Source organism: Acipenser ruthenus, chromosome 11 (genome assembly GCF_902713425.1).
Source record: "Acipenser ruthenus chromosome 11, fAciRut3.2 maternal haplotype, whole genome shotgun sequence".
Taxonomy (NCBI): Eukaryota; Metazoa; Chordata; class Actinopteri; order Acipenseriformes; family Acipenseridae; genus Acipenser; species Acipenser ruthenus.
The window spans coordinates 39568043-39594769 of record NC_081199.1 but is presented as its reverse complement, the minus strand read 5'-3'; the positions used below and the strand labels follow the sequence as shown (position 1 = coordinate 39594769).

The following is a 26727-nucleotide window of genomic DNA, read 5'->3' as shown; positions in this document are numbered from 1 at the left end:
TTACAAGCCAACAGAGCATGTCAGCAGCTGATTCTGACAGGGGTATGAAAGTACTCCCTGAATGCTGCAAAACTGCAGATGTTAAAATCTCATTTGAAACACTCCTGTGTCAAACCTAAATGATATCGCTGCACAACAGAGCTAGCTCTGTTAAAGTATTTCACAACCATGGCCACAATCAAGAAGTTAATAAGCTGCTGGTTTAGGGCACATGACTACCAGTTCACTACAAAATCTTTATAAAGGTTTGGAGCAATTCCTTGGTGCATCTTTTAAGGCATGCACAATCTGTGCACAGGGAAATCACCTATTCGTGTATGACTTGTGCATAATAATTAACCAGGACTACCGATTTTATCAAGAAGACACATACAGTGCGTTTGCCAAGAAAACATTTTGCTGTTGGCCACTGCCATGCAGACAATATGGAACCATTCACCATACAATGCCCCATTGCTGTTGATAACGCTGACAGTTGCTGTTAACATGCAGTAGAGACAGCTACTGTACAGTATCTGTGACTGAGGTGAAGTGATGAGAGGATTCGAGCAGAACTGAAGCCAGCAGACCTACTGCATTCAGTAAAACACAGAACAGGATCCTTTCCAAGAGTCACTACAGGTCACTGCATCAGATTGCAGGTTCAGCTTCTGTTTCCATTCACAGAAATGCTACTCTTGATTTGTTTCACAGCGTTGTTCTCTTCGCGAGATTCGCATTTCAAAAACTGTATGGCAAGTGTAGATTTACCTTTTAAAAAAAAAAAAAAAAAAAAATCCCTATGTGAAAGACATATGTCAGTACGTTTACATGACAAAGTGTTTTCCGAAAACTAATATTTTCGGAAAACTGAATCAGAAAACGGATTTTCTTAAAACGTCACTTTTCTGTGTTTACATGAACGATAGAAAGTCTAATTAGAATTCAACTGTATACATGGATTGAAGTTTTCAGAAAACGCAGGATATTTTCGCATGCAAAGTACTGTAGTACCCTAAGTACGATTTGAACAGACCGGACATTTTTTTCTGCGATAGAACGGAGACCAATCCAATAACTCAAGTGCTTTATCGAAGTGTCAGGTCTTAAATTCAAAGATGACTATCCTATACCTCTATTCAGATTCCCCAGCCTTTCAAACAGCTCATCCGGTTCTATATTACCAGTTTATTTTGCAGACATTATTTTAAATTATCACGTAATTTTAAAGCTGGAAAACATGTGCTGCTTCAGCATGCGCTATTAAAAAAATACATACGGACACATATTACTTTATCCCTAACTTAATATTATTATTATTATTATTATTATTATTACTATTATTATTGTTGTTATTATTTTTTTTATTAGCAGACGCCCTTATCCAGGGCGACTTACAGTCGTAAACAAAAATACATTTCAAGAATCACAGTACAAGTATTAATACAATTGAGCAAGATAAAATACAATGACTTCGGTTCTACAAATACAAGTATATGACAAAATACGATTCAACGGAGCAAATGGATCCATGCAGACTGACTACATATTATTATTATTTTCCCTGTTTTCTAAAACCACGTGCAGGAATGAAGGTCAAAGTTTGCACTACACGATCAGAATAAGTTTTCTGAAAAGTGCGTTTACATGATATACATTGGGGTCGTTTTCGGAACTGAATCGTAAATTTCTAGGTGCTGTTTCCCGAAAACTGACCTAAGGAATATTCCGATACATTTTCCGAAAACTGTGTTTACATGACTTTTGATATCGGAATTAGTTTTCCGAAAAATATCGGAATTCTTATGCTCATGTAAACGCACTGTGTATGAACACAGTCGTGAAAATCTTATTTGTTTCCAGTACTGTTCTTTTTGATATGCGGCTTGTTATTTAAATTTAAAAACCTGCATCCAAGTTCAAATACAGTATCAGGTATATTTGGAATATAAGGTAGAATGTGGTTAAAATGAACACATTCCACTGTTTATTATTATTTTTTTTTTAATCTGCAAAACATATTTGAGAACTCCCTCTCCAATCTCGCCTCACTAATAAAAATGACACATTAATTTACTAGGCGACTATCTCGGTTCACCAGGTAAACTTACATGTAAAATACAAAATAATGGACTTAGAACATGCAAAATTGCAACTCTATTACCTGCCGTGGTGGTGTAACAAATATACCGATGGCATTTGTCAAATTTAGGTAATTGTGTGACCAGACCGTCTTTGATAAAAAATAATAATAATAATAATAATAATAATAATAATAATAATAATATAAATAAATAAATAATAATACAACTTTGTTGTGTGGAAGGCCCTATGTAAATAAAAATGGTATTTTGATTCGTTTCAAGACCAATCCAATCCAATACCCACCCCAAACACAAAGTTACCATTCAACACGCAATTTCCGGCTACACATGACTAGTGCGCATGTCTGTGTCGTTGACTCTAACCCTGCCAGCCTCAGTGACACTGCATCAGATCCGTGCTGTTTCTATAACCGGAGGGAAGGGGTAGCTGCAAGTGGGATAGGAAGGGTCTGTTTCCCCCAATTCATATATTCAGTGTAGAACTTCAAACACGGTAGACATGACCCAGGATACATAGTCGAAGAGTCGGTGTTTTCTATGGCGGTGGTGTCATACACAAATGCCTTTGTGTTCAGTTTCCAGTGTGCTGTAAAATAGTGCCAGGTTGTCAGTTTCGCCAGGTACTGGTCGCATTGACAGAGCTGGCAGTATTAGTGTACAGACTGCCACAGTACACAGCGTTAGCTGTTTTCACGTTGGCCGAGGCTGTGGCTGCTGCTGCAGGCCCTACAATCAGATATGGGAATCCTCTTCACCAAACTATGGAGGCTGTTTAACCATCAAGGTAGAGTCGAGACGTGGTTTCTTTTTGTATTCGGTTGCTACCCGGTTGCTTTAGCCTGTCCGTATTCTTTATGTTTATGTCGGGGGGGAAAAAATTCACATTGTCAAAGGATGGGTTGGAGATGTTCAAATGGAGGGGAGGGGAGTGTTGACATTGTGCAGCTTGTTATGTTATTGTCATTATTATGTATTACCGGTACTTCACATTGGGAGAGGATGTGACGGTATTAATATGTGAACACGAGGAATAAAACAACCGCTGTTAATTTACTTCGTTTATATTTGATGTTTTACAAAAAAAATGATGTCAAATGCACAGATGCGTACCGGTATATTGTTTTTGAAGTCCAGGACACTGACCATTACAAAGCTCAGATGTTGTTTTTGTTTAGTTTTTTTTAAAAATGTATTTTTATAGTTTTTGTTACATATCCTTTGTAAGCAATAATGTGTGTTTTACTAATAACAACACGCGCTAACGTAGACCTCTCTAAATTGTGAAGTGCAGCTGTGCTTGTTCCCCAACTGTGAGCATTCAAAACAGTGTCTAGTTGTAGAAACGTTGCCACCTAAAATGGGGTATGGGGTATTAAAAAACAGTGAAGTAGTAAGTTATGGATGGCTTAAGTACTTATTTCTACTAAATGTAATTAATGAAAGGAATACCCGTTATAATATAGTATGTTTGTTTCATGCAAAAGTGTGACACATTAATTTGTGTCTAATTAGTGACTGAGCAACAAAACAATTGATTTCACAGTGAATATGAAAATCTATTCGATTTCAGGTAAACAATTGGGATAGCATGTTAGGTTTTAGAAGTGAATGCAGTAAGCTATGGAATTCACTTTACAAATTGCATGAAAATGAAATGACAGCAAGTCTTTCAAAGGAATACCAGTTATTTTACTACTGGATGCCTGTAAGGGAAGTGACTTCAAAACATCTATATAGGTACCATAATGTAATCCTTGTTGTATTATATGTCATGAGTGCTTGGAATTACCCCAGAAGGTACAGTAACTATGCATGTATTCTCATTACATTTACTGTACATTGTTTTGGAGGCTACAGGGGTGTATTGTCTGTAGGGTTGGTCTTTGTCATTGAAAAAAAATAAGGCAGTGTTTCACAGGAACCCTCTGCTGGTTATGCATGTTACCAGATCTTTTCCATGCAGCTGATGTTTGTGTGTTAGCTCTGTAGAGTGCATCTGATATGTATTCATTCATTATGAATGATGTAGAGTTTCATTAGATTTGCGGTAGCCTTACATCTCGGCCAACCATGGACTCAGATATTCTAGTCTGGAGGCATGATTTGAGTTGTGATCCAATTTCCTTGGAATATATGGGTGGACAGTATGTTTAATATGTGCTGTGCAACCAGCTTGAATGACAGAAGATTTATTAGATCTAACACATGGACCTTTTACTGGAACATGTCTCTTTTGCTGATACTCCATCATTTAGTTTCATCTTTTTTGTACAGAAATATTCTGTACAGTGACAGTGTCAAGTGTGCATTTTTTATAAAGGGTCTTTAGCTGGGACAGCAGCTTGTTTGTGCATGGAGCCCACCTCTTCAACAGTGTCCTTGATTAAATCTATAAAGCATTGCACGCAGTGTCTGCTCATTTCACGTGACAGTTTTCGAAGGGGAAGTGCGTACCATCCCATGTTCTTCCGTAGGGTTCTTTTCTGTTCTCTCCCAGAACTCACTTTCTGTAGCTGAACTGAGGGTCGTCACTGTTTGCAACATTGTATAGCGGAAGCTTTAAAATATATTTCAAAATAATTTCATTGGTCTTTAGATACATACACAGTGAACACACTGTGTGAAACCTCAAATACCCACTTGCTTCAGAGTGATTTCTTAAAAAAAAACCATACATGTTTTTTTTGACAGAGTGATTTTATTTCATTGGACTGCACACCTTTGAAAATCGTTGTTCTCTGTGGACTTTTCATAATTATATAAAAACATGTGTTTGCTTTAACTTGATAATGTTAAATAAATGTTTTTGTGTACTGTGAAGTGTGTGCCCTGTTTAGGACTGTAATCCCTAGAATGTGCTTATGTGGCAAATAGGCTAGATAAAGGATCCTGGTGATGTAAGTACTGGGGTGTTATTCAGTGAACTGTGACCTTTTTTATTGCAGTTCTAATACAAAAGTCTGTGTTGTGTAAACTTTTGTTTGTCTGCTGAGTTTACTACAGTTAAACTACAGTAATACTAAGAAGTTGCAGTTGTGTTTAGCATCTGTAGGGATTGTTGTCATATAAAGTGTTCATAAACTCCAAACTGAAACTGATTAGCCTATTTGTTATTTGTACATACTTGTACTACAACTTTTTACTGTTTACAAATGGACTGCATGATTTGAATTTTGGAAGGAGAGCTGGGATTCACAGAATGTCACCTGTCACTACAAAATTAATATGTAATAAACTGGGATTCACTTCAACTAAAAGAACTAAAGAAACTACCATCAAAGAAAAAGTAAACATCGGCACAGAGATGGGGGTGGCGATCTGAAAGATGTTTAAATAAATCGGTTGTGTTTGCGCCCTTGTTTTTCACTTCTTTACTCTTAACATTTATGCGATCTGCCTTCCTCCAGATTGCTGTTGTCATCTGGATGAACTCCGAAATAGTTCCACACCAAGCTTGTGGGTTTAGCTTTTTAAACCAATCTTCTTTTTCCCGCATTCACCATTACTGCTGTCTGCCGCAGTAATTGCATTTTTACATGTTTACATGTTTTAAAAGATAAAAACAAACCATACCATATTAGGTATGGTAGGATTTTGTTATCATAATATGGGTATCAATATACTGCGGAACACTAAAAACACATTTGCCTGTATTTTCCACTTGGACACATTGCAGGCAAATTGCCCTCTCCATTGTAAATGTATTACAGAGAGTGTAAAATTAGGCTCGTTAAGTTTACTGTAAGAGCATTTGTAATTGGAAAATGTAACCCTTAATTCTGCCTCCCCCCCTTCTTTTTCAGAGCACAAAGTCATTATCGTGGGTTTGGATAATGCTGGAAAGACAACAATTCTCTATCAGTTGTAAGTATTGTCATTTTCATACTCTGCTACTGCTATTTGTAAAGACATTATAAATACTGAAGCAGACTTTAAAGGTGGCTTGGGGCGGGTTAGGGTTGGCACCAATTACCTAACTGGGGAATGGCCACACCTGTGATTGCTGACAGGAATGGGGTTACTATTTAAAGCAGAAGGGCTACTGCCTTGCCACAGTAATATACTAAGCAGTTTAGGGAGGAAGCCTAAGTGAAACTAGAATCCAGTAGTGCTTAAACTGCAGTGTAACAGGACTTGAATTTCATTTTTGTGTGCTGGGGGGGATTTCCCCCCTATGCTGCAGCCAATGGGGGGAGGGGGATTCCAAATTTTTAGGGGGGAATGGCAAAAAAAAAGTCACTTTTGCATATAAAAAAAACTATATATATTTTACTGCATCATCATTCACACTGGTGTTGCTTTAAAATAAGCTGACGTGAAGTTTTTGCAGCAGAAGAAAAAGGTGCTTTTCTTTTAAACCAGCGCTCCATTTCTTTTTTTTTTAACTCTTTACACTCAGCCCTATTTCCACCTGTTTTTTTACTGTTTTCATTTATGTATGTTTAACTACTGGATAGTTTGTACTGCATGCATGTAACATATCAAACAGAAGTCCACATAATTTCCTTTCATATTATGTAAGTTGCAACAAGATCAGGCACTATATGTGGTAGAGATGAGAATATATGCTTTTGCAGAAAAATCATCTTTGGTCACTGCTATATATATTGTAATCGTAGATGGCTTAAAACAAACAAACAAAAAAAATGCACCATTGAACCGCAATATGAAATTAACATTTCAGTCTAGCTGCTTGAATGGCTGAGCAATAGACTCAAAATGAAACCTAAGCTGTGAACTTTGTCACATGATGAGAGGCTTAAGGAGTACCGCATTCACACACTGAATATGTCTTTGGAAAGCCCTGAGTCTGTACTTTTAAACAAGCCATGGTAGGTGGCTTTTACGGTGCCTGAGTAATATGTGCGTAACCTTTGGTGCCCTGGCACCCCAAAATTAATGAGGCTGAGTTTTAAGAATTCAAGCGAAAGTCACCGCTTGCAAAACACCTAGATAGACTTAATCGTATAGTTTTTTTCAAAACTATTTACTTGCTGCAGTGTACCGAGTTTCTATAATGCTTAAAGATAGCGGCCGAGAATCACGTACGAGAGAATAAAGTCTCGCGGCACTTAAAATATCCAGCACTACTTTTTTTTAATTTTTTTATTTTAACCAGAACTACTCAGAATGCGGCTCATAGTGCTTTCATCACTGACACCTACTACTTTAGAGATTGTTGTAGCATTTCAGGCATTCAAAATTGGGTGGAAAATACAGTAGCTTGGTGTCTTAAAATATTTCTGCGGATTTGCCTGCACTGAAAGTGGCAGATATGCGGTAGCAACTATTCCCGCGATCCCGCGCTGAAATTCAAGCCCTGGTGTAAAAGCAGTATACTGAAAGTGAGAAGGAAGAAATGCATAAAGCTGCAGTCAATTATTAAACTTTTTTAAACAAATTGCAAGTCAAAGCATTTTGGTTAAACATGTAAGCAGTGGAATACTATGCCGTTTAGAGTTTTATTTCCCTTTAACATTTAAATGTTTAAGCCTTTGTCTCCTTTAAATTTTACATTTAAAAAAAAAAAAGTGTTATTTCCTAAGGACACACTCCTGATTTGTAGACTCTTCCTTGTTGCAGTTCAATGAATGAAGTGGTACACACGTCCCCGACCATAGGCAGTAATGTCGAAGAGATTGTAGTCAATAATACACATTTCTTAATGTGGGACATTGGAGGCCAGGAGTCTCTGCGATCCTCTTGGAATACCTACTATGCAAACACAGAGGTAAGGAGGAAGAAGAAAAGGGAAGGACATTTTAGGGAGCTTTATGAAAACTCAAAATACAATAGTACAACAGAATATTCAGGTCTGATTAAAATCTCTCACTTGTTTTTCAGTTTGTAATTGTTGTCGTGGATAGCACAGACAGAGAGAGGATTTCCGTAACAAGAGATGAACTCTACAGAATGTTAGCACATGAGGTAGGTGTGGTGTTCTTGGTAACATTCACGAGGTAGGTGTGGTGTTCTTGGTAACATTCACGAGGTAGCTGTGGTGTTCTTGGTAACATTCGATCCAGTCCTATACTATGCTAAGCTAAGCGCAAGGTTTGGTTGCTCAGGTACTGTACATTTATTTTTTGTTTTGTTGTTAAAGTTAATACTGTATATCTTTCTCTTCTTCTAGGATCTTAAAAAAGCAGGGTTGCTGATATTTGCAAACAAACAGGATGTCAAAGGCTGCATGTCAGTAGCTGAAATCTCCCAGTTCCTGAAGCTGACCTCTGTTAAGGATCACCAGTGGCACATTCAGGCTTGTTGTGCCCTTACTGGAGAAGGGTATGATAATAGAAACCACACACACACACACACAAAGCAATAGGTTGTATAGGCTATATATTCACTTAAAGCTTTTAGCAGTATATTTGGCTTGGTGGGTTAAGTCAATGTCGTTAGTCTGACCTTCCTCAACTGGTGATTGTGATCAGTGTTGCACAATACTGGTTTACTGAAAATAGCATGTTTTGTGCTTTTCCATCACTGACATATTATCTAGCTAAACAAGGCGTGTTTGCTTTCTGTATTCACCAACACACTAGTAGAAGAAAAATAACCTTGTCGTGAGTGGACGTGTGTCACTCTAGAGCAGGGGTCCTCAAAGGAATTTGGGCACGGGCATAAATTGATCTTACTTGGCTGTTTGCGGACACGCTGACTATTGCATAGGGTCTTTTTTTATATATATATGTGTGTGTATATATATATATATGTGTATATATATATATATATATATATATATAAATGTGTATATATATATATGTGTGTGTGTATATATATATATATATATATATATATATATATATATATATAAAAAAGTGTTTCAGTGGGAGTTCTTGGCTCACTCTGATAAGGACAAGTCTCAGGCAGTGATTTTGCATGCTGCACTTATTCTTTAAGTAATTTATATAAATTACACAATGCATATATTTTTAAATAGCATGTTTACACAGATTTGAACTTAAAGCCCTTAATGGATTGGCACACAGTTATTTACAAGAGCTGTTGAACCCATACATTCCTAAGCGGAATCTTAGATCTCAGGATGCAGGCTCTTCGTTATTACAAGGGTAAATACTAATAGTATGGGAGGAAGGGCTTTTTCTTATGATGGAACGCTCTGCCTTTTTTTGTCAGAGAAGCTAGGAGTCTTGCTGTTTTTAAGACGAGATTGGAGACTTATTTATAGCACAGGCCCTTTTATTAGTCTTTTTATGACTTTGTTTTTTTAAAAATTTTATTTAAATATGATTGGAAATGTATTTATCTTTATGCTATTTTAATGTTTTTATCTAATATCCATTTGTGACTCCTGGTCCTTGTTTCTATTTTTAGGTCGAAAAAGTCCCTTGGGTCAACATTGTCAATACTTTTTAGAATTTTGAATGCTTGAATCAGATCACTGCGTAGTCTTCTTTGTTCAAGACTGAATAGATTCAGTTCTTTAAGCCTGTCTGCATTTGACATGCCTTCTAAACCCAGAATAATTCTGGTTGCTCTTCTTTGCATTCTTTCTAGAGCAGCAATATCCTTTGTGTAGCGAGGTGACCAGAACTGGACACAATATTCTAGATGAGGTCTTACTAATGCATTGTAAAGTTTAAACATTACTTCCCTTGATTTAAATTCAGCACTTTTCACTATATACACAATCATTATGTTGGGCTTTTTTATGGCTTCCTCCCATTGTCTAGATGAAGACATTTCTGAGTCAACATAAACTCCTAGGTCTTTTTAGTAGATTCCTTCTTCAATTTCAGTATCTCCCATATGGTATTTATAATGCACATTTGTATTGCCTGCGTGCAGTACCTGGCAATAAGTGTCATTTGCCATGTGTCTGCCTAGTTTTGAATGCTGTCTAGATCATTTTGAATGACCTTTGCTACTGCAACAGTGTTTGCCACTCCTCCGATTTTTGTGTCGTCTGCAAATGTAATAAGTTTGCTTACTATACCAAAATCTAAGTCATTAATGTAGATTAGGAATAGCAGAGGACCTAATACTGATCCCTGTGGTACTCCACTGTGGTACTCCACTGGTTACCTCGCTCCATTTTGAGGTTTCTCCTATAATCAGTACTTTCTGTTTTCTACATGTTAACCACTCCCTAATCCATGTGCATACATTTCCTTGAATCCCTACTGCTTTCAGTTTGAGAATTAATCCTTTTATGCTGGACTTTGTCAAAAGCTTTCTGGAAATCTAAATAAACCATGTCATATGCTTTGCAATTATCCATTGTTAGACACAATCTCCCTTTCCTAAAGCCATGCCGACTGTCTCCCAGGATACTGTTACCATATAGATAATTTTCCATTTTGGATCTTATTATAGTTTTTATTAGTTTACATATAATAGAAGTCAGGCTTATTGATCTGTAGTTCACCTCAATCAGTTATCTAGCAGGTACTGTCTGTTATGTTACTGCCTAATTGTAATGGTGTGATATATATATTTCTCACAAATGTTGTATGTTTTTGTGTTTACCTTTTTACAGGCTTTGTCAAGGACTGGAATGGATGATGTCTAGACTTCGAGTCAGATGACCTCAACTGACCCCGTAGATGGACAGTTTCCTCTTGTTGAATGAACCTCTGTTGCTTGCCTTTCTGTGAAGGCTTCAGTGAACCCCAGTGGGTCTGACGGCTATTTATTATACAGACTAAATGAACGTGCCCCTCTTCAGAACCGTGAACGAAAAACGTTTTAACAGAAAAGGACACGTTCTTTTCAACTTGTTTTATTTCTGTCCTTCCAAAGATGGAAATGAACACTAGGACTGTGTAAACTGTGTATCCCAGTTTAATTCAGCTCAGGGTAGACCTAGCATTTGGTAAGTATTGGAAAAGAATAATAATTATTGCTCTGTCTTTACAGTATTTAGCATTACTCTGTGCCTGCCTCATAACCCTTCAAAGATAACAAAAGAAGCTGGTCTTGTAAAATATCATTAAATAAAGCCCTTTTACCTATCAAAGATGTGCAGACAGTTCTGCGAGACCAAGGGAGGGAAGATAACGTAACTCAGCAATGGTCAGTATATGTAGCGTCCAGCCACAAGGTTTTGTATGTATTTTTAAGAAGTGTGCTGTACTGTACTCTGTATTCTTTCAGAGGGGTGGGTGAATAAGTATTGTGACCTGGCCTCTCAATCTCAAATGTTAACTCTTATCTGCTGCGCTATTGCAGTAACCACAGTTTTGTGTGTATATATATATTGCTGTTGTGAATGACCAGCATTGTAATTAAAGAGGTATCTTCCTCTTTTTTGGGGGTATGTTCCGGGATCGAAGTCTAGCTTGGAAGGTATTTCTGCTTTTCAAAGCTTGATGAACCTTGTTCCTTTCCGCCTTTTTATTTTATTTGCGTACCTGGTTGTATCGTGTTCTGTCACAAGAAGCCTGGAATGCCATGACAGCGAGCAGACTGCGGGTGGGCAGTGGGCAGACTTATCCCCAACAATGTGTACTGTACATTGTTACATGGTTTACATGTGGAGCTTTTACATCTGTTGTGATTAAACTTTAAAACCAGATCCTTTACAAGCGTTCCAGTAATTTGGTCTGTAGTTCTATGTTGTCAGCGTTCATTTGGCTGTAAATTTTAAAATGTTAATATGAAGAAACGGTCAAAGTTGGTTATCATATCTTTAAATGCAACTGTTTGCTTTTTTTGTGGCTGTTGACTGTTGCTTAAAATCAACTGCAAAGGGAGGGTTACAAAAAAACCTTTCTGAAAACCAAGGACAATCTTTAATTGAACTCTTTAAAGCAGTATTCAATAAGATCTCGACTAATAGAACAATGTGACGCGGGTATAATGGCGGCACACATATATCCAGACCTGTGTCACAGCCGTTTAATTTTAGTCATATTTTGATTAAACTTTTTATGGACTGTACAAATTCAGAATCTATTATGTTACTTTGAGCTAACTTTGCATGTGGTCTGGCCTGTGGTACAGTAGGTTGGGCAGATGAAGGCTATATCTTCAGAAATGCTCATTTGTTACAGGAGGTTATTCCACATTCTGTGAATGTAGATCTTTGTGAGCTACACTTTTTCACATTACTGGTGCCTAATTGGCTAAGCTATGGAATGATTTTATATATATAAAATAAATGTGTGATTTGCATGTATAATTTGGATTACCTTGTGCATGATTTGTTTGTTGTGAGATTCAGTTCCACATACAGTGGATGTGTATTTTATGTGATTTCCCTGTGTTGCAAAAATCATTAATTAAATCAGAGTTTAATTTGTGTAGACATGCATTAAAACAAATGAAAAGTTGCTTATTGTTCAGCAAACTTATTTTTCAAAGCGCAATGTAACATTTCTGTGGGTTTGTCTTTAAACATCAGTGCGGCTTGCCAAAAATGTCTTAAACACCTTAAAAAGCCTTAATGGTGAAAGTGACACGTGATAGCTGGGGCAGCAGTTTGCCAAAGAGAACCATGTAGCCCCCACTCAGGTTCTGAGTTTCCACTGCGGTGTTTTCTGTTGTCCAGTACAGGAATACACAGCAGTACAGTGCAAACTGAGAAATCAGAAAGAAACACCATGAAGCACAGCTGCAAGTATTATAAAAAGAAAACCAGAATCTAAAACAGCAACAAATGTTCACAACGATATCCTGATACAATTCGAATTATAGGGCAATAAATATGATGTTGCAGCGGGAATAGAGAACTTTCAATGCAAGTGAATCGCGTGATTTTTTTTTAAAAATATATATGTATATACCAGTATTTGTATTTTGTCCTTCATGTTACAGGTAGGCTTGTGGTACTTTAAATCTTGCGACACATTCACAAGATTCAAACTCGCACACCTTGGATCTGAGGGGATTGTGCTCAGTGATGTAACATTATTCAGTTTTATATACTGTACACACAAAGTGCATAATCTTATTTAATTAAAAGTTGCTTAATGAATTAATGTGTGTGAATTTAAAAAAAAAAAAAAATACTGTATTGAATTTTGAGTGGACTGCACCGTTGCTGGAGTGCTGTTTTTTATTTTCACGTGATACTTTTTAATGTTTCTGTAACATACATCATAGTCATGGGCAACTTCAAATGCAGTTTACATCCGTGCTGGTTGTCATGCATAATATGGGCCAGATTCAATTAGCTAGTTAAAAAGCATTCAATGATAAAATACATTATTAAACATAAATGTGCAGATATTTGTGTGATTTGACTTCAATCAATAAGGCACCAAACTAAAACATTCTCCGCATTCATTTCAGTTATTCATCCTGGCTTCTAAAATAATCAGAAAGGTCATGTAGCATGAATGTATAACTTCCTAAAATGCTATTTTTTTCCCCTCAGAAAAAAAAAGTTTATTGAATTGATCCTGTATCACCAACACACTACATATTTCCTGTAGCATTACTGTAAAAGAAACAAGTAACAATAGCCTTTGAACATTACTAGTTCTAGAATTTGTATCATTGTTTACTGTATTGATTGTTTCTAATGTGGTGTGGTATCATAACCTGAATAAGATCCATGTGGCCAGCTTTGGATCAGCCACCAGCTGTTGTCTTCTCTCCTCGCAATCGTAAGCGATCTTTGCTTTTAACATGAACGGCACTAGGGGGCGCCCAATACACTGTTTACTTGGAGGAGTTTCACTGTTTCATACGAGAGCCCACAGTATTCGGTTTCATCTAGTGTTACTGAAATTTTAGGTTTTTCTTCTAGCTAATCTCCATTCACATATGTATATTGATATTGGCATACAGTTACCAGATTGCATTGGTGTATTTCAGTTGACATACAGCACAGACCGCCACCATACCCATCTACTTTGATTGTTAACTGCCAAGTCATCAGTTAGTTTCTAAACAGTAGCTTGATCAGCCAGATTCAGTCAGGCTAAAAAATCTGCCTGGACAGGATTAGCCAGGCTGGTCGGGACCGCATGTATTTCCAATGCTGTTATGTAAAGCACAGTCAAACTATTGTAAATGCTATTTTATAACTGTGATTGCTGTAGTGCAGAGAAATACCCAGCTGTGCATAAGACTTTGTCTGGTCTCAGCCAAGTAACTTATCTCTGGCAAAGAACTAGAAGTGAACAGCAGCTCCTGAACTCGCAATCAAAGTACCTGAACCAATAAAGAAACTGGATTTAAGTAACTATAATAACCCATTATAATGATCGCAAACATCATACAAATGTAAGCTGACAAAACACAAGAAGATTTTTATTTGAAGCTAAACTGCAAGCATGTGATGCGTCAAATACGCACACTTGAAAACACCTCGTTGGACAAAAAAAAAAGCAAAGGAATTATTTTATGTTCACATATCGCACTGTACGTTTGTAATTACAGTAAAACATATCATTACCGGTATGTATCTCATTTACTCCACATGAAAGGAAAATGAGTCAAAAGAATCTGCAGAGTAGGGTGTAACAAATAAGTAAAGTTAGTTCAGATGACCTGAACAGACAGAATGGGTTTCCTCCCACCTCGCTTTCTGTCGTAATATCAGAATTCTGAGCACCAGTGCTTCGATAGGGAGTCAGTCATGATGGCATGTTTTGGTTAGTGTTTCACTTTGCTTGTATGTCAGTAATAAACTGTTTTTTTTCTGTCGTTGTGGTTTGCATTTGCACACCACGTCGGTCAGGTGCTAGGCTTCATGAAATAGGAAAATAAACACAAATACATGTGGCTGTTATAGTTTTCATAGATTATGTTTCAGTTATGTTTCGACACATGCCAGTAACACGAATGGTATATTTTTAAATAACCTGGCATCTTAGCACCTATTGCTATATATGTAACTATCCCAATCCTTAAGCAACATCCAAGAACTAGTATTTTGAGACGGAATTACAAGTAAACTACCGTGAACAATATAAACTCTCCAAAGTAGTAGGATTGCGCGACAGAACCAAGAAAAATTGATGGGTAAGGCAGGATTGTTTACAACACATAGAAAATATCAAGAAAATTTTATCAGAAGACAGCACCAGAATTCACATAGCAGATGTTATTGAATATGTGTGGAATATTATACTTGTCAACAGAGGTATCAAACATTTGATTTACATGAGTTTTAATCAGACAGCATTTGGACCATTCACAAATGTTCAGCAGAGACCACATTAATACTAATCATATAGGACAGATCAAGCGTTTAGTAAATGTACAGCCTAACATGTCCATGTTGATTAAAGTGTTTCACAGAGTCCATTAGGCAGTCCTTATAGAAAAAAAAAATGTCCATGAAACAACCACAAGCAATACTTAAAGTCCCAAGCTGTTCTATCAGGTCCATATTGAGAATACAGGTTAAGATAGAACAGTTTAAACACAAAACAAAAAAAACAAAAAACAAAATGAGACTTCTATGCAAGGTGCTCGTTAAACCCCGATAGATAAACCAAATGATAATAATCCCAAACAGTCAGAACCAAACAGATAATCCAGCAGCAGAAAAATAAGATTCCTCCCCATCAGGGGATCTCACCCAGTTCTTCCTTGGTCCTGTCGAGCTTGGAGTTTCCAACCAGGTAAGGAGACAAAAAGTGATGATTTGGATAATAAATGGATTAGTCACCGTTGTTGCTCTTAGGATAAAAAATAAATAATTTGAATGATGTAGATAGTTTCCATTGGGCAGGAGATTAGATAACTGGTTACTTTCCAACTGGAAAATGGCAGATTAGAAAAAACACACTGTTTCTAACAACCAACCGATCATTGCTTCCTGATCTCTCTTTTATAGACAACAACCTTCTTCAAAAAACCCTGCTCTTTCCTCCAAACACTCTGCATCCACACTGAACCACACCCAAAAAAGAATCACCCAGAAAAGGAACCACCCCCTGCCCAGGAAGTAATAGCCATATTTAAAGGGTTCCCAATTATACTTAGACAATGATAAATCAAGATCAATAAGCCCTTTGCCAAGGCAATTAGCAACACCTGACTCTAATTAGAACTTCCATGTGGAAATTTAGGAAATGATCATTCAGTTAAAACAAGAGAGACCAGTGCAGAGATAAACCCCTTACCAAAAACTGACAGTAAATTGATATAGCTTCACCTAAGTTTTACCTTATGAATCTGAAAAGCCCACTTTAGAAACGAGGACAAAATTACTTATTTAGCAATTTAATAGAGAATTAACTTAACCTGGCCAGGTATTCTGATACTCAATTAAGAGCAGCAGGCAGCAAATTACTTATGCTGCATTCATGTAGCTAGTGCTACATATAGGCTAACAATTTATAATTAAAAGTTAAGTCATAGAATAGACAACATCAATGTATTTAGAAGAGCGGTCAAGTAGGCGTGACTGAGCTAACTTGTGTGCACGCCATTGACGCGTTTTGTTTGTCGAGCATTTAAAGACAACAACATTAATCTCAGAAGTTTTTTACATTATGTTCTATTTTCAGTCCCTCTAAGCATGTTTACAATGTTGTTTTAATCTAGACATTTTATTCTTATACCCTAAGAGAAAGATGTGATACCTTTCATTGGACAAAACAATAATTAATCACAAGCTTTCAAGACCGCAAAGGTCTCTTCTTCAGGTGAACGTAGGAAAGAAGGATTTCACATTAAGAGACCTTTGAGGTCTTGAAAGCTTGTGATTAGTTATTGTTTAGTTAGTCCAATAAAAGGTATCACACTTCCTTTTCTTAGTCTATCATTACTGGACTAATATGGCTACCAGTTCATCTATCAATTATTATACCCTAAGTTTCACATCATAAAATGTAACAGGGCAAAGAAACACTTCATCAAGTTCACTGGATAAAACCCATAAGCAGAATATATTTGGGTCTTTGCTAGTTTGTTTTGCTGATGCTTCCCGGTGTGACCTGCAGAACAGGAAGTGATTAGATAACAGGACTCTGTAGCACTGCAGATAAAACCCAATCTTTTTTAATCCCACTTCATGAACTGGTCAAAGTCTAACATCTTCAGTACTTACATGGGTTCATCCCAATGCTATGGAAGCTGCTCCATCGTCCCTCTCAGCTTGCTAGTTAAAGAATTCCCACTGTTAGAACAGCCGAAGGGATTTTAGGAACTGCAGTCCTGCCCAAGGCCGCAGTGCTGATGCTACCATTTCAAAAAGAGAGCCCTGCAGCTGTCTCTGTCTGTCCATCGGCACAGACACGTCTGTTTTAAAGGGGGCTTTCAGAGCAATCTGGACTAAAGAAACCTGACCAGCTGAGTGCAGACGAGTAGAACAACACTTCTACTTTCCAATGGCTTCAGTACCAACATAAACAGCTTGTCTAGTCCACTGAAGTTTTTGAAATAAACTAAACGTTTTGTAACTTCTATTCTTTTGACAATAACTGCATACATTAATTTGACCTGGCTGAGAACGTAGTAAGCTACTAATAAGGACTCCAAAATAAAGAGTTAAATTCTTATGCAAAACAAAAAGCTTTTGAAGATGTTATCTAGTGAATAAAACACTTTTGAGTATAGCAAAACTAGTGAGCGAAAGCCTTGTGAAGTAGGGTGTTAGTGTACTGTTAAACAGCGTCTCTATACTGAAGCCCTACCGTATCTATACCTGCTGATACAGGAGGTGGAATAGCATGGAGGCTGTCATCCATTGACTTCAGAGTTCTTCCTGCGTCTCTTATCTGATATGGTAATTGAGTAGAAAGAATTAAGACCAGTTTTAGGGTTCAACTGGAAGCCAGTGCAGAGCTGACATACCTGAATTCCTGCTACAGTCTGGAATTAAAGACATTGCTGGGAAAGCGTGAAATGCCTGTTTTGCACTATGTTTATTCTTCACTGCACTTCATCCTTTTCATCATCTATCTGTCAATAAATGCATACATTTCATCAATCAAATAACAAGTAAGTCTGATTCCTCATTATTGCTTAGTGTGTGTGTCTACTGAGATTCTTCCATGCTAATTTGCCTTTGAAAATTTAATAAGCAACTTTAAGTAAAATAAAGCATATTCTACCATGACATAGAGTAGACAGACTGGCTGAGTAATTTAAATGATACATAAGGACCTTTTTATTTTATTGTGTTACATGTTCCTATGTGTTACTACAGCTGTTTAGCTGTTTTGGGAGGCTGTGTGGTCCAGTGGTTAAAGAAAAGGGCTTGTAACCAGGAGGTTCCCGGTTCAAATCCCACCTCAGCCACTGACTCATTGTGTGACCCTCAGCAAGTCACTTAACCTCCTTGTGCTCCGTCTTTCGGGTGAGATGTAGTTGTAAGTGACTCTGCAGCTGATGCGTAGTTCACACACCCTAGTCTCTGTAAGTCACCTTGGATAAAGGTATCTGCTAAATAAACAAATAATAATAGTAAGGTGTGTGTATTGTTTTAATTTTTTTTTTTACATTTTGACCACTTTTTTAAAACTTTTAAATTGCATTCCCTGCCTCAAGATGGCTTCCCATGTACCCGCATGGACCTCTCAGAACTACATTTCCCAATAAAATAAAAAGGTCCTTATGTACCCTTTAACTAGTTTTACAATATTTCACCAGGAAGAGATCTGTTGTGGTGAAGCATCTGATTCACAAGAGTGTCCTGGAAGCACCCAAGCACCCCACCCCGAGGTTTATCACACCCCACCCCATGCACTATTTTTACTTTGTTTCCCCGGCTAGAATTCCTTTCAGTTTGAAAGCTCGTGCTGGGGTCGCACTCTGTTGCTGTTGATAATGAGTGTGTGTTTCCTGTATTAACTGGAGGAGCCCATTGAAAAAATTGCTCACTAGTTATTATAGCGCAATAAAGCCAGGCAGGTGGAGGCACCATATGTTGTCAACAATATTCTTGTACTGCCACCAGTGGTCAGGGAGGGCGCTGTAGCAGACCCCTATAAGAATTATAGCATTAAGTCGTAAATATGGTAACCATTACCTTCACAGAGATATAATAAATGATAGATGCAATGTTATCCTAAACACACCTCAACCAAGTACCACAGCTCCTCCCAAACCCTCATCGAGATAGCATTAAAAACAGCAGTGCAGCATTTAAACAACAGTTCTCAGGGATGGAAATGAGACTCCCATGGCATAGCAGTTTGATCCATTCCTTGTTTTACTGTGAGTTTAGTGAGACACAACTGAGTTTGTTACCGATACACTGGGGCGAAGGAAGCACATATTAAAACCTGGAATGGGTGAAACTGCTATGCAACAGGAGTCTTATTTCCATCCCTGTTTCTTGATACATCTTGCAGTCCGGTTAAGGGATGTCTTCTCAGCTCCAGCAGCGCCAAGCAGCCAGCTAACTTTGTAATCTCCCTGTGTGTAATACATTAAAGTGTCTTCAAATAGCTGCGTCTCGTTTTACACTGAACTGAATTGGCATGAAGATAAGCTGACAATGCAAAAGGTTGAGGGCGTGAGAAACAAAAATACCTTTGCTTGCTGGGTTAGGAGCTCTGGCTCTGATCTAGAATAAGCCAAACTTACAGGACAAGAGTAGGCATCAGCCTGGCAATGTTTTTTTTGTTTTTTTCAGAATATTATTTTTACCTCCGATACTGTAAAATGATTTAAAATCATTTTTTCGCCGATGTATCTTGATTCAATGAATATGAATAAAAAACCATCGTGGTTGCTTGGTTAGACGGGTCTAGACCATCACGCCATCCTACTCGGTGTGTTTGGATGTTTGCTTGCCACCTCACTGCAGTCGCAAGCCCTCACTCTTTATTTGTGTTTCTCTTACGATTTGCTGAACAGGTGGTCTTCCGAAGGGGGTCACTAGGTATATTTAGCCTCTGAAACCTGAGAAAGCTGCTTTCTGATTGGCCAGGCGAGCCACATGATAATTTAGGAGCTGGGGCAGCTGTGTGCTCTCACCCTGCCTTTCTCAGGAGGGAAGAGTTGGAGAGGTTTGGCTGCTTGGAAAAAATATTACTTAAATCACTGGTAAGCATTATATTCCTATTTTTCTTTATGCACATTGATTACGAGTTGGGTGTTTTTACATTTGCAAAAATCATAGAAGTGGCAGCAGGCCGATTGTTTTTTTAATTTTCCTAAGCTAACCTAGCTAAATGATCTCTAGATAGCAAGTGCTTTCTGTATCTTCATCTGAATTGAGCTTAGGTGAGCCAGAGGTGATGGTATTCTTATACTAGCACTATAACCCCCCCAAGTCAGTAAAGTTTTTTGTGCATTTTTAATTTTAATTTTGTATTTTGTATTTTAAAGTCATTCATTTGATGGTGTATATCTGAGACCTGTACTAAAAAGGGGACAACAGTATGCGTTCCTATATATAACCTGCAGCCTCAGAAGGAATTGCAGCTTAGAAAGCTAAACCAAACCAGCCAATCACAGGCTAGCGTTAGCTTACATGAGAAATAACTTCAGGACCCGCTACCAGCTGTCGTGGCTCGTCGGTCTTGGGTGTCAAGCATCTGATGCTTTGACTCTGAAAGACCTGGCAAAAGCATTCCATGACAAAAGCAGAAGCATACAACACTTTTCTTGTTTTTGTAGAATATGTGAATTTTTTTCATTGTTCTTGTAGGTTTGGAAAACTGCAGAAAGGACTAAAAAGGGGTATCTGTTTAAGTCCACGGTGAATGGAAAAAGCCCAGCTTCCTTATTTTGAGGTTGCTGATCATTTTGTTATTGGCTTTTTTTCACGGTATGACCATTTTTAGTATATATATATATATCATGAATTAGAGAGTGAGAGAGAGCAAAATATTTTTTTAAATTGGTAACATTTGGAAATCCGAAGTCCTCTGTATATCATAATAGTCTTTTACGCTGTAAATATATTTTTGTTATTATTCTATTTATTTGCTGCAATGTAAACTGCAGTTTATAGCGACAGTAACTACCTGACATGCATATTCTACAAGACGAAAGAGCTAAGAAGGATGCCATTGAAAATCACAAGATCAAATGTCTGTTAGGAGACCTACCTACAATACCCCAGCAAAGGTTACATGTCCCATTTATAAACAATGAAAAGAAAGACATGAAGCAAATAACAACAATAAAATGAAAAGACTTTACATGCAGGCATTACATGAGATGCTACATGTTTGGTGCATAACGTTGTTTATCATATTAAGAATCTGTGTTTCTGTGTCTAGATCTTTAATACTTAACCAGTATGGAAACGGAGGAAGTCGAATATGAGGAGGAGTATGAAGAGTATGAAGAGGAGGTTGTGGAGCAGGTAAGATACATTTATATGGAAATCATTTTATTGAATCATTGAAATGTTGAACATTGAAACAGATTATTATTATTATTATTATTATTATTATTATTATTATTATTATTATTATTATTATTTGTTTAACTATCTAAAACACGCTGTTCAATGTAAAATGAAGTTTGGTATCCATACCGTTATTTCTCTTTTTGGGGGGTATATAACATTTAAATAATGAAGGTAGTTAACCAAGCTTGGTCTATTGCTGAGTATTTCTGTTGTAAATTGATTACAAGCTGTCTATACTTAACTCAGATACTCATGCAGTCAGCAGTCCAGAAACGTCCCTCTAAGCATTTCAGAGGAATGTCATATCCCATCTCAAATAGGTTCCTCTCTGCATGTAGGCTAGCACTTCCAACGTCATGTAGTAATTCATCCAGCAGCTAAACTTCTAGCGGTTTCGTATCGATTTCTGACCTTTTATCGTGTATGGTGCAGTACAAGATCACAGAGAACGTGCAGCGGCCTGTTCTAGTTGAAATGTGCTGCAAAACATAACACAATTCTGAATACATATTTAGCTGGCTATTATCTTTGTTCTGCAATGTTCTCGTATTGCTTCATTCACACTTGATATGTCAGAAGAACTAGTATATTTTTGAAAGTGTGCTGTGTAAATCCACACACCCAGTCCTCCTATCTCTCTGTATTATTATTTTAATGGAGGCTGGGATTTTTAAAAACCACACACAGTAGTTTGTAATGCAAGGACCAACTACAACATGTTATGCCTTCACTAAAATGCAGTGAAGTTTAGTGTGTTTAATAAACAAACTTCCATTTAATGGATGTGAGACTGAAAGGTCATGGTTGAAGATGGGTTTGGTTGTATAACTAGCAGACCACACACCTGACCATGCTTTGTTGTTTATTATATATATTATTATTATTTATTTCTTAGCAGACGCCCTTATCCAGGGCGACTTACAATCGTAAGATGAGTTAATGGAAAGAGATAAACATATGTGAGCAATTGTTCTATTTTGAAATGTAAATATAAAAAAGAAAATCTTACATTTTAACTAGGGAAAATATAAGAATCTTGTTTACCCAAAATGTAATGGACAGGAAACCCAAGACGTAATGTTTATATAATCTGTAGTTTATGGTCTCCATCAAGCATTAACTTGTGTGTTATTTTTACCTGTGCAATGTAGTAAATCGAAGACAGATTTATATATCGGGCCCTTAGCCTTTACCAAATGATTGAAAAGAATTAAAGAAAACCTTCATGTATTTTTTTTAGTGAAATAAAACTTAGATTTCCTATATTTACTTTAAAGTCATGGAAATTACATTTTGTATACATTCTGTTAAAAAGCACCAGCCATTGGTCAGCTATTTAAATTGAAAGTAATTCCAGAACTGGCAGTCAGTTTTCATTCAAGCCTTCCAGGTGTCTGTTGTCTCCTGTTTGTTGTCTGTTGTCTGTCGCCTGTTCTGTTTTGACCAAAGCAGAAATTGACATCATTATTTGCTTGCAGCAACTACTGTTAAAATGAAGTTTCATCCTCGTAAAATACCTGACACCTCCCCCGTAACGCAGAGTGAAACAAAATCTTAACCGTTTAATATCCTATTTCAATATGAAATGAGGTTACATTTAAGAGCGTACTTGCTGGTACATTGTTTTGTTTTTATTTAAAATATATATATGATTTATATTTTATTTATTTATTTGTTTATTTATTTTTATAGAAAAAGGCACGTAGTATTATATGAGCATACCGTGTCTTCACAAACTCTTAAGATTACAATACTGTGACTCATCTATTTTCACTCTATTCTGGCCATCCTTGTCACTGACTTCATTCCCTTTGGGCTGATAAACAGGTGAAAATGATGGCTATGCTGTGGCAACGTTCAGCAAAGCCAGCCTACTTTTGGAAGCCTTTATACTTGTGCTAGATAATCTCCAGTTCCGTCCATGCCCCGGTAATAATCAAACAGTGCCATGCTGGCTGTTATGAGTTCATAACACAAGTAGATTATCCTTGTGTTACACTGAGCCATTCATCCACAGTGGCTGCTCTTATCAACCTGACTTGCTGTTTTAACAACATGGCTGGTTATTTGACACATATTTGAAAAGCTCTTTTTATATCCATGACTTGGACATGAAGCCAAGCTGAACTGCAAACAGCCACTGTTCCATCATGAGAATGATCATGTGCAGCACAGTTAGGCACATTCTACTGAGTTGCAGCCAAACTGCATTGCAATATTCAGGACTGCATAGAGCCCCCCATATCTGGTGGTTGTGACGAATGTTGCCACAGATACGTAAATATGTGTTATTTGAATTGGTGCGGCTGGCGTATGTGTCCTTTTTTTTCCAGCTCTGGGTGCAATCTATACAGCCTCATTAGTCAGCAGCTTTGGAATGTCAGGCAGATTTAATGAGGGAAAGAGCAGGAGCTAATGCTGCATTCATACACACTGTATCCGGAGCCCTCGGGGGTCAAGCTACATGCATGTGGAACAGTCCGCTAACATAACAGTCAATCATGGTAACAATGGGAGTTACAATAGACAAATAAAACAGCAGCTAGAGAACTTCACAGAGGCACAAATTCAAATCTAAAAACTTAATATTTAGGATGGATAACATTAGGTAAAGGTGTTGTTTATGAAATGCGATGCTGACTTAAGTTCCAGCATCAGAAATATCACGAATAATCGTGATGTGTGACTTTCAAGTGTGCGGATTTAGAGACAGAACGTCAGCTAGAAAATCACACTGATTCTCATGGAAATGTGACATGGAAAGCCTGCTGTGTTCCTGTGGGCTTGCGTGTTTGCATCGCTTACAGAACCATCTCATAATGACAATAAACTGCAACAGCAAATAAGAGCAGATGTGAGGTCAGTCAGAGGCTGTGCTGGTCAGATAGAATATCAGTGGGTCCCCTCAGTTGCTGGGACACAGGCCAGGGCTGTTTAAAAATATTACTTACTCGCTGTTGTTTTTGGTGTTTTGTTAGTTGTTGCAAGTTAGTTAAAGTCAAGATTTTCCATGTCATCATCTCTGAAGAAATCCATTGTTAACCAGCTTGTCCCTTGGTGGAACTAGTTGCCCTTGTCCAGACACTCTACAAATCATTAAATTCCAAGAGAGGAAGGATTCCATTTAGAAAATATAGATCTGCTCTCTCTGTAGTGACCTGCATTATATCTACTGTTTTTAGCCTGTTTTCAATGGTTAGTTTTTGCGGGTCTGTGGAATGCCCCATGACGTCTGATAGAATGTCACAGATGAAGGGAAACCCACATGTCATGAAGGGGCAATGGCAGAAGAACCAAGGTTAGCCTATCACACCAGGAAAGAAAGAACTGCTATGGAAGTTCATCCAGGGCTGGAAAAGGACACAGCAACTTTACTGTTTATTGATATGTGTTTGATCCCCATTTTGAAACAAGGGAGTTTGTCCTATATTTACAGGAGCTTAAAGAAGAGATCATACAGCATACAAGGGTCATCGAGGTAAACCAGTGCCTCTATGCAGATCATGGTGCAACCACGTGCAACAGTCTATGCTTTGAAGGTTATTTCACAAATGCAGCAGCTTGTCTTGCATAGAGTTTATTATGACCACAAAGAGAGCTGTATATTTCATGTCAACATCGTCCCATTTCTAAAAAAGAAATGTTGAAAATCTGAACTGCACATAGCTGAATTTTGAAAGATGCATTTGAGGTTACAGCAGAGCCCTGAAATAACCTTCATATCAAAGTATAATATAATGTGTTAGCCCTATACGTTAACAATCCCCAAGCTCGTTATAATACGCAAACACAGTTACTGCATGTGACCGTAACATGTGGTTGATTGTTTATAAGCTTTTAATATTTCTTTGTTACAGGTAAGCATGCTGTATGTTCGATGCATCAGTGCCATTGTGAAGTGCTGTCAGGTCTTACAAGCTGACCAATGCTGTGTTTGGCTGTGTTTTTTTTTTGTTTGTTTGTTTTTTTATAATTTGTTTATTCAATTCAATTTGAATACAAATGTTTCTAATGTGTATGGAAGATATGTTTGCATTCCCAGCATTGTGAAGTTAACCTTTTTGTTATTTAATTAAGTGCTAATTTTGTTTCGTGGCATGCTCATTAAAAATAATTCCAATTCTGGACTTGGGAAGAACATCCAGTAGGTAAGTGAGATAAAGACGGGTTCTTGCTAATAATCTGGATAGTTCTCCATACTTCCAAAGTAAAAAATGACTCCATATAATTCTCGTCAAAATAGAAGTGAAGTAGAATACAGTGCACTTTTTGTTGCCATTTGATAAGTATAGTTACAATTTGTATTTTTTTTCTGTATTCTGTTATGGCTTGCATAACTGACAATCACAGTATAACAGTAGAAGGTTATTGTTTTCGTTTTCGGGCCCTTTGGTTTAGAACATTGTCCAATCACAGTCCTGGAGGGCCATTCCGCCCCAGGTTAACAGATACAATTAGATAATTAACTACTTTAGGGTCTGGATGGAGGTTTAATTGGTTTAATTAAAAAATTTAGAACAGGGTTATAAAGAAGACCAGGACTGAAAGGGACAACTTTGGCCAACCCCTGATTTATCCCTTTGGTTCACAACATTGGTTTGGAACATTTCTTTTAGAGCTGTTGTGATTTTGTAATCGGTTTGTAAATCATGTTTTCAGTCTCTTGTGTCCTGTAGTTGAGGCACCTGGGACTGGAAATCTCGTAAAGCTAACCCGTGTAATTCTTGATTCCAGTCATCAGGAAGTGACCTCCAGGTGGGCCTGCCTGTGAGGAAGGTGAAGAAGAAGAAGAAGGTGGACACATCCAAATTCATGACCCCTTACCTGGCCCACAGCCAGAAAATGCAGGAGCTCTTCAGTCAGGTAAGGGTATGGGGGGATCACTGATGTAATCAGAGGGTGGGAGTGTCTTGGAAGGAACCCTGAACTTAATCGCTGTCCTTCATCTTCCTTGTAGAACAAATACAAGGAGAATTATGAAAAGGAGAGAGGAAAACCCTATGGGATTGAAACTGACACCCCAGAACTTCGCAAGATCAGGAAGGCTCAGGAACAGCTCAGTGAGGTAAATCAGACTGTAGTCATGTATTTATTATTTTATGATGGGCCCCAGGGAGATGCAGCTCCAAATTCCTGTATAACAGCATTCATACTGCAAATCTTTACAGGACGATTATAATAATTTGGCTGCTTTATGCCCAAGGGACTGTCTGTACACGGCAGATGCCAATAATGCCAGTCGAGATTAATTATTATTATTTTTTAACCTAGGTCAAGTACCGTATGGAAGGTCATAAATCTCAGACAATGTGCAATTTTGACGGGACGGCCAGGGAGGTTGAGCATGTGAAAAAGGTTTCACAGCTTATTAGCAAGGTGAGTCCAAATATTTCATAAACTCCA

The 26727-nt window shown here is 37.5% G+C and overlaps 2 protein-coding genes across 23 annotated transcripts in view; both read left to right on the top strand.

Moving 5' to 3' along the window:
• The first annotated feature begins 2373 nt into the window (after positions 1-2373).
• LOC117426260 (ADP-ribosylation factor-like protein 5A) lies at positions 2374-12382 on the top strand. Its single transcript, XM_034043665.3, has 6 exons — positions 2374-2868; positions 5888-5948; positions 7668-7815; positions 7929-8012; positions 8218-8369; positions 10588-12382. The coding sequence occupies exons 1-6, from the start codon at positions 2823-2825 to the stop codon at positions 10634-10636; spliced, it is 540 nt and encodes a 179-aa protein (XP_033899556.3). The 5' UTR covers positions 2374-2822; the 3' UTR covers positions 10637-12382.
• Positions 12383-19893: 7511 nt separating this feature from the next.
• LOC117427004 (nebulin-like) overlaps positions 19894-26727 on the top strand; it is an 84798-nt gene continuing 77964 nt past the window's right edge. For 17 of the 22 annotated variants that reach the window (XM_034045325.3, XM_034045314.3, XM_059033904.1 and 14 more), the window contains exons 1-7: positions 19895-20006; positions 20614-20733; positions 21191-21276; positions 24761-24802; positions 26059-26187; positions 26282-26389; positions 26596-26700. In XM_034045325.3, the coding sequence (XP_033901216.3) occupies positions 21211-21276; positions 24761-24802; positions 26059-26187; positions 26282-26389; positions 26596-26700 (450 nt within the window). In that variant the 5' untranslated portion in view covers positions 19895-20006; positions 20614-20733; positions 21191-21210. Of the gene's footprint in view, positions 20007-20613; positions 20734-21190; positions 21277-24760; positions 24803-26058; positions 26188-26281; positions 26390-26595; positions 26701-26727 lie in introns of all 22 variants that reach the window. The other 5 variants (XM_034045332.3, XM_059033897.1, XM_059033899.1 and 2 more) reach the window with 5 other exon arrangements.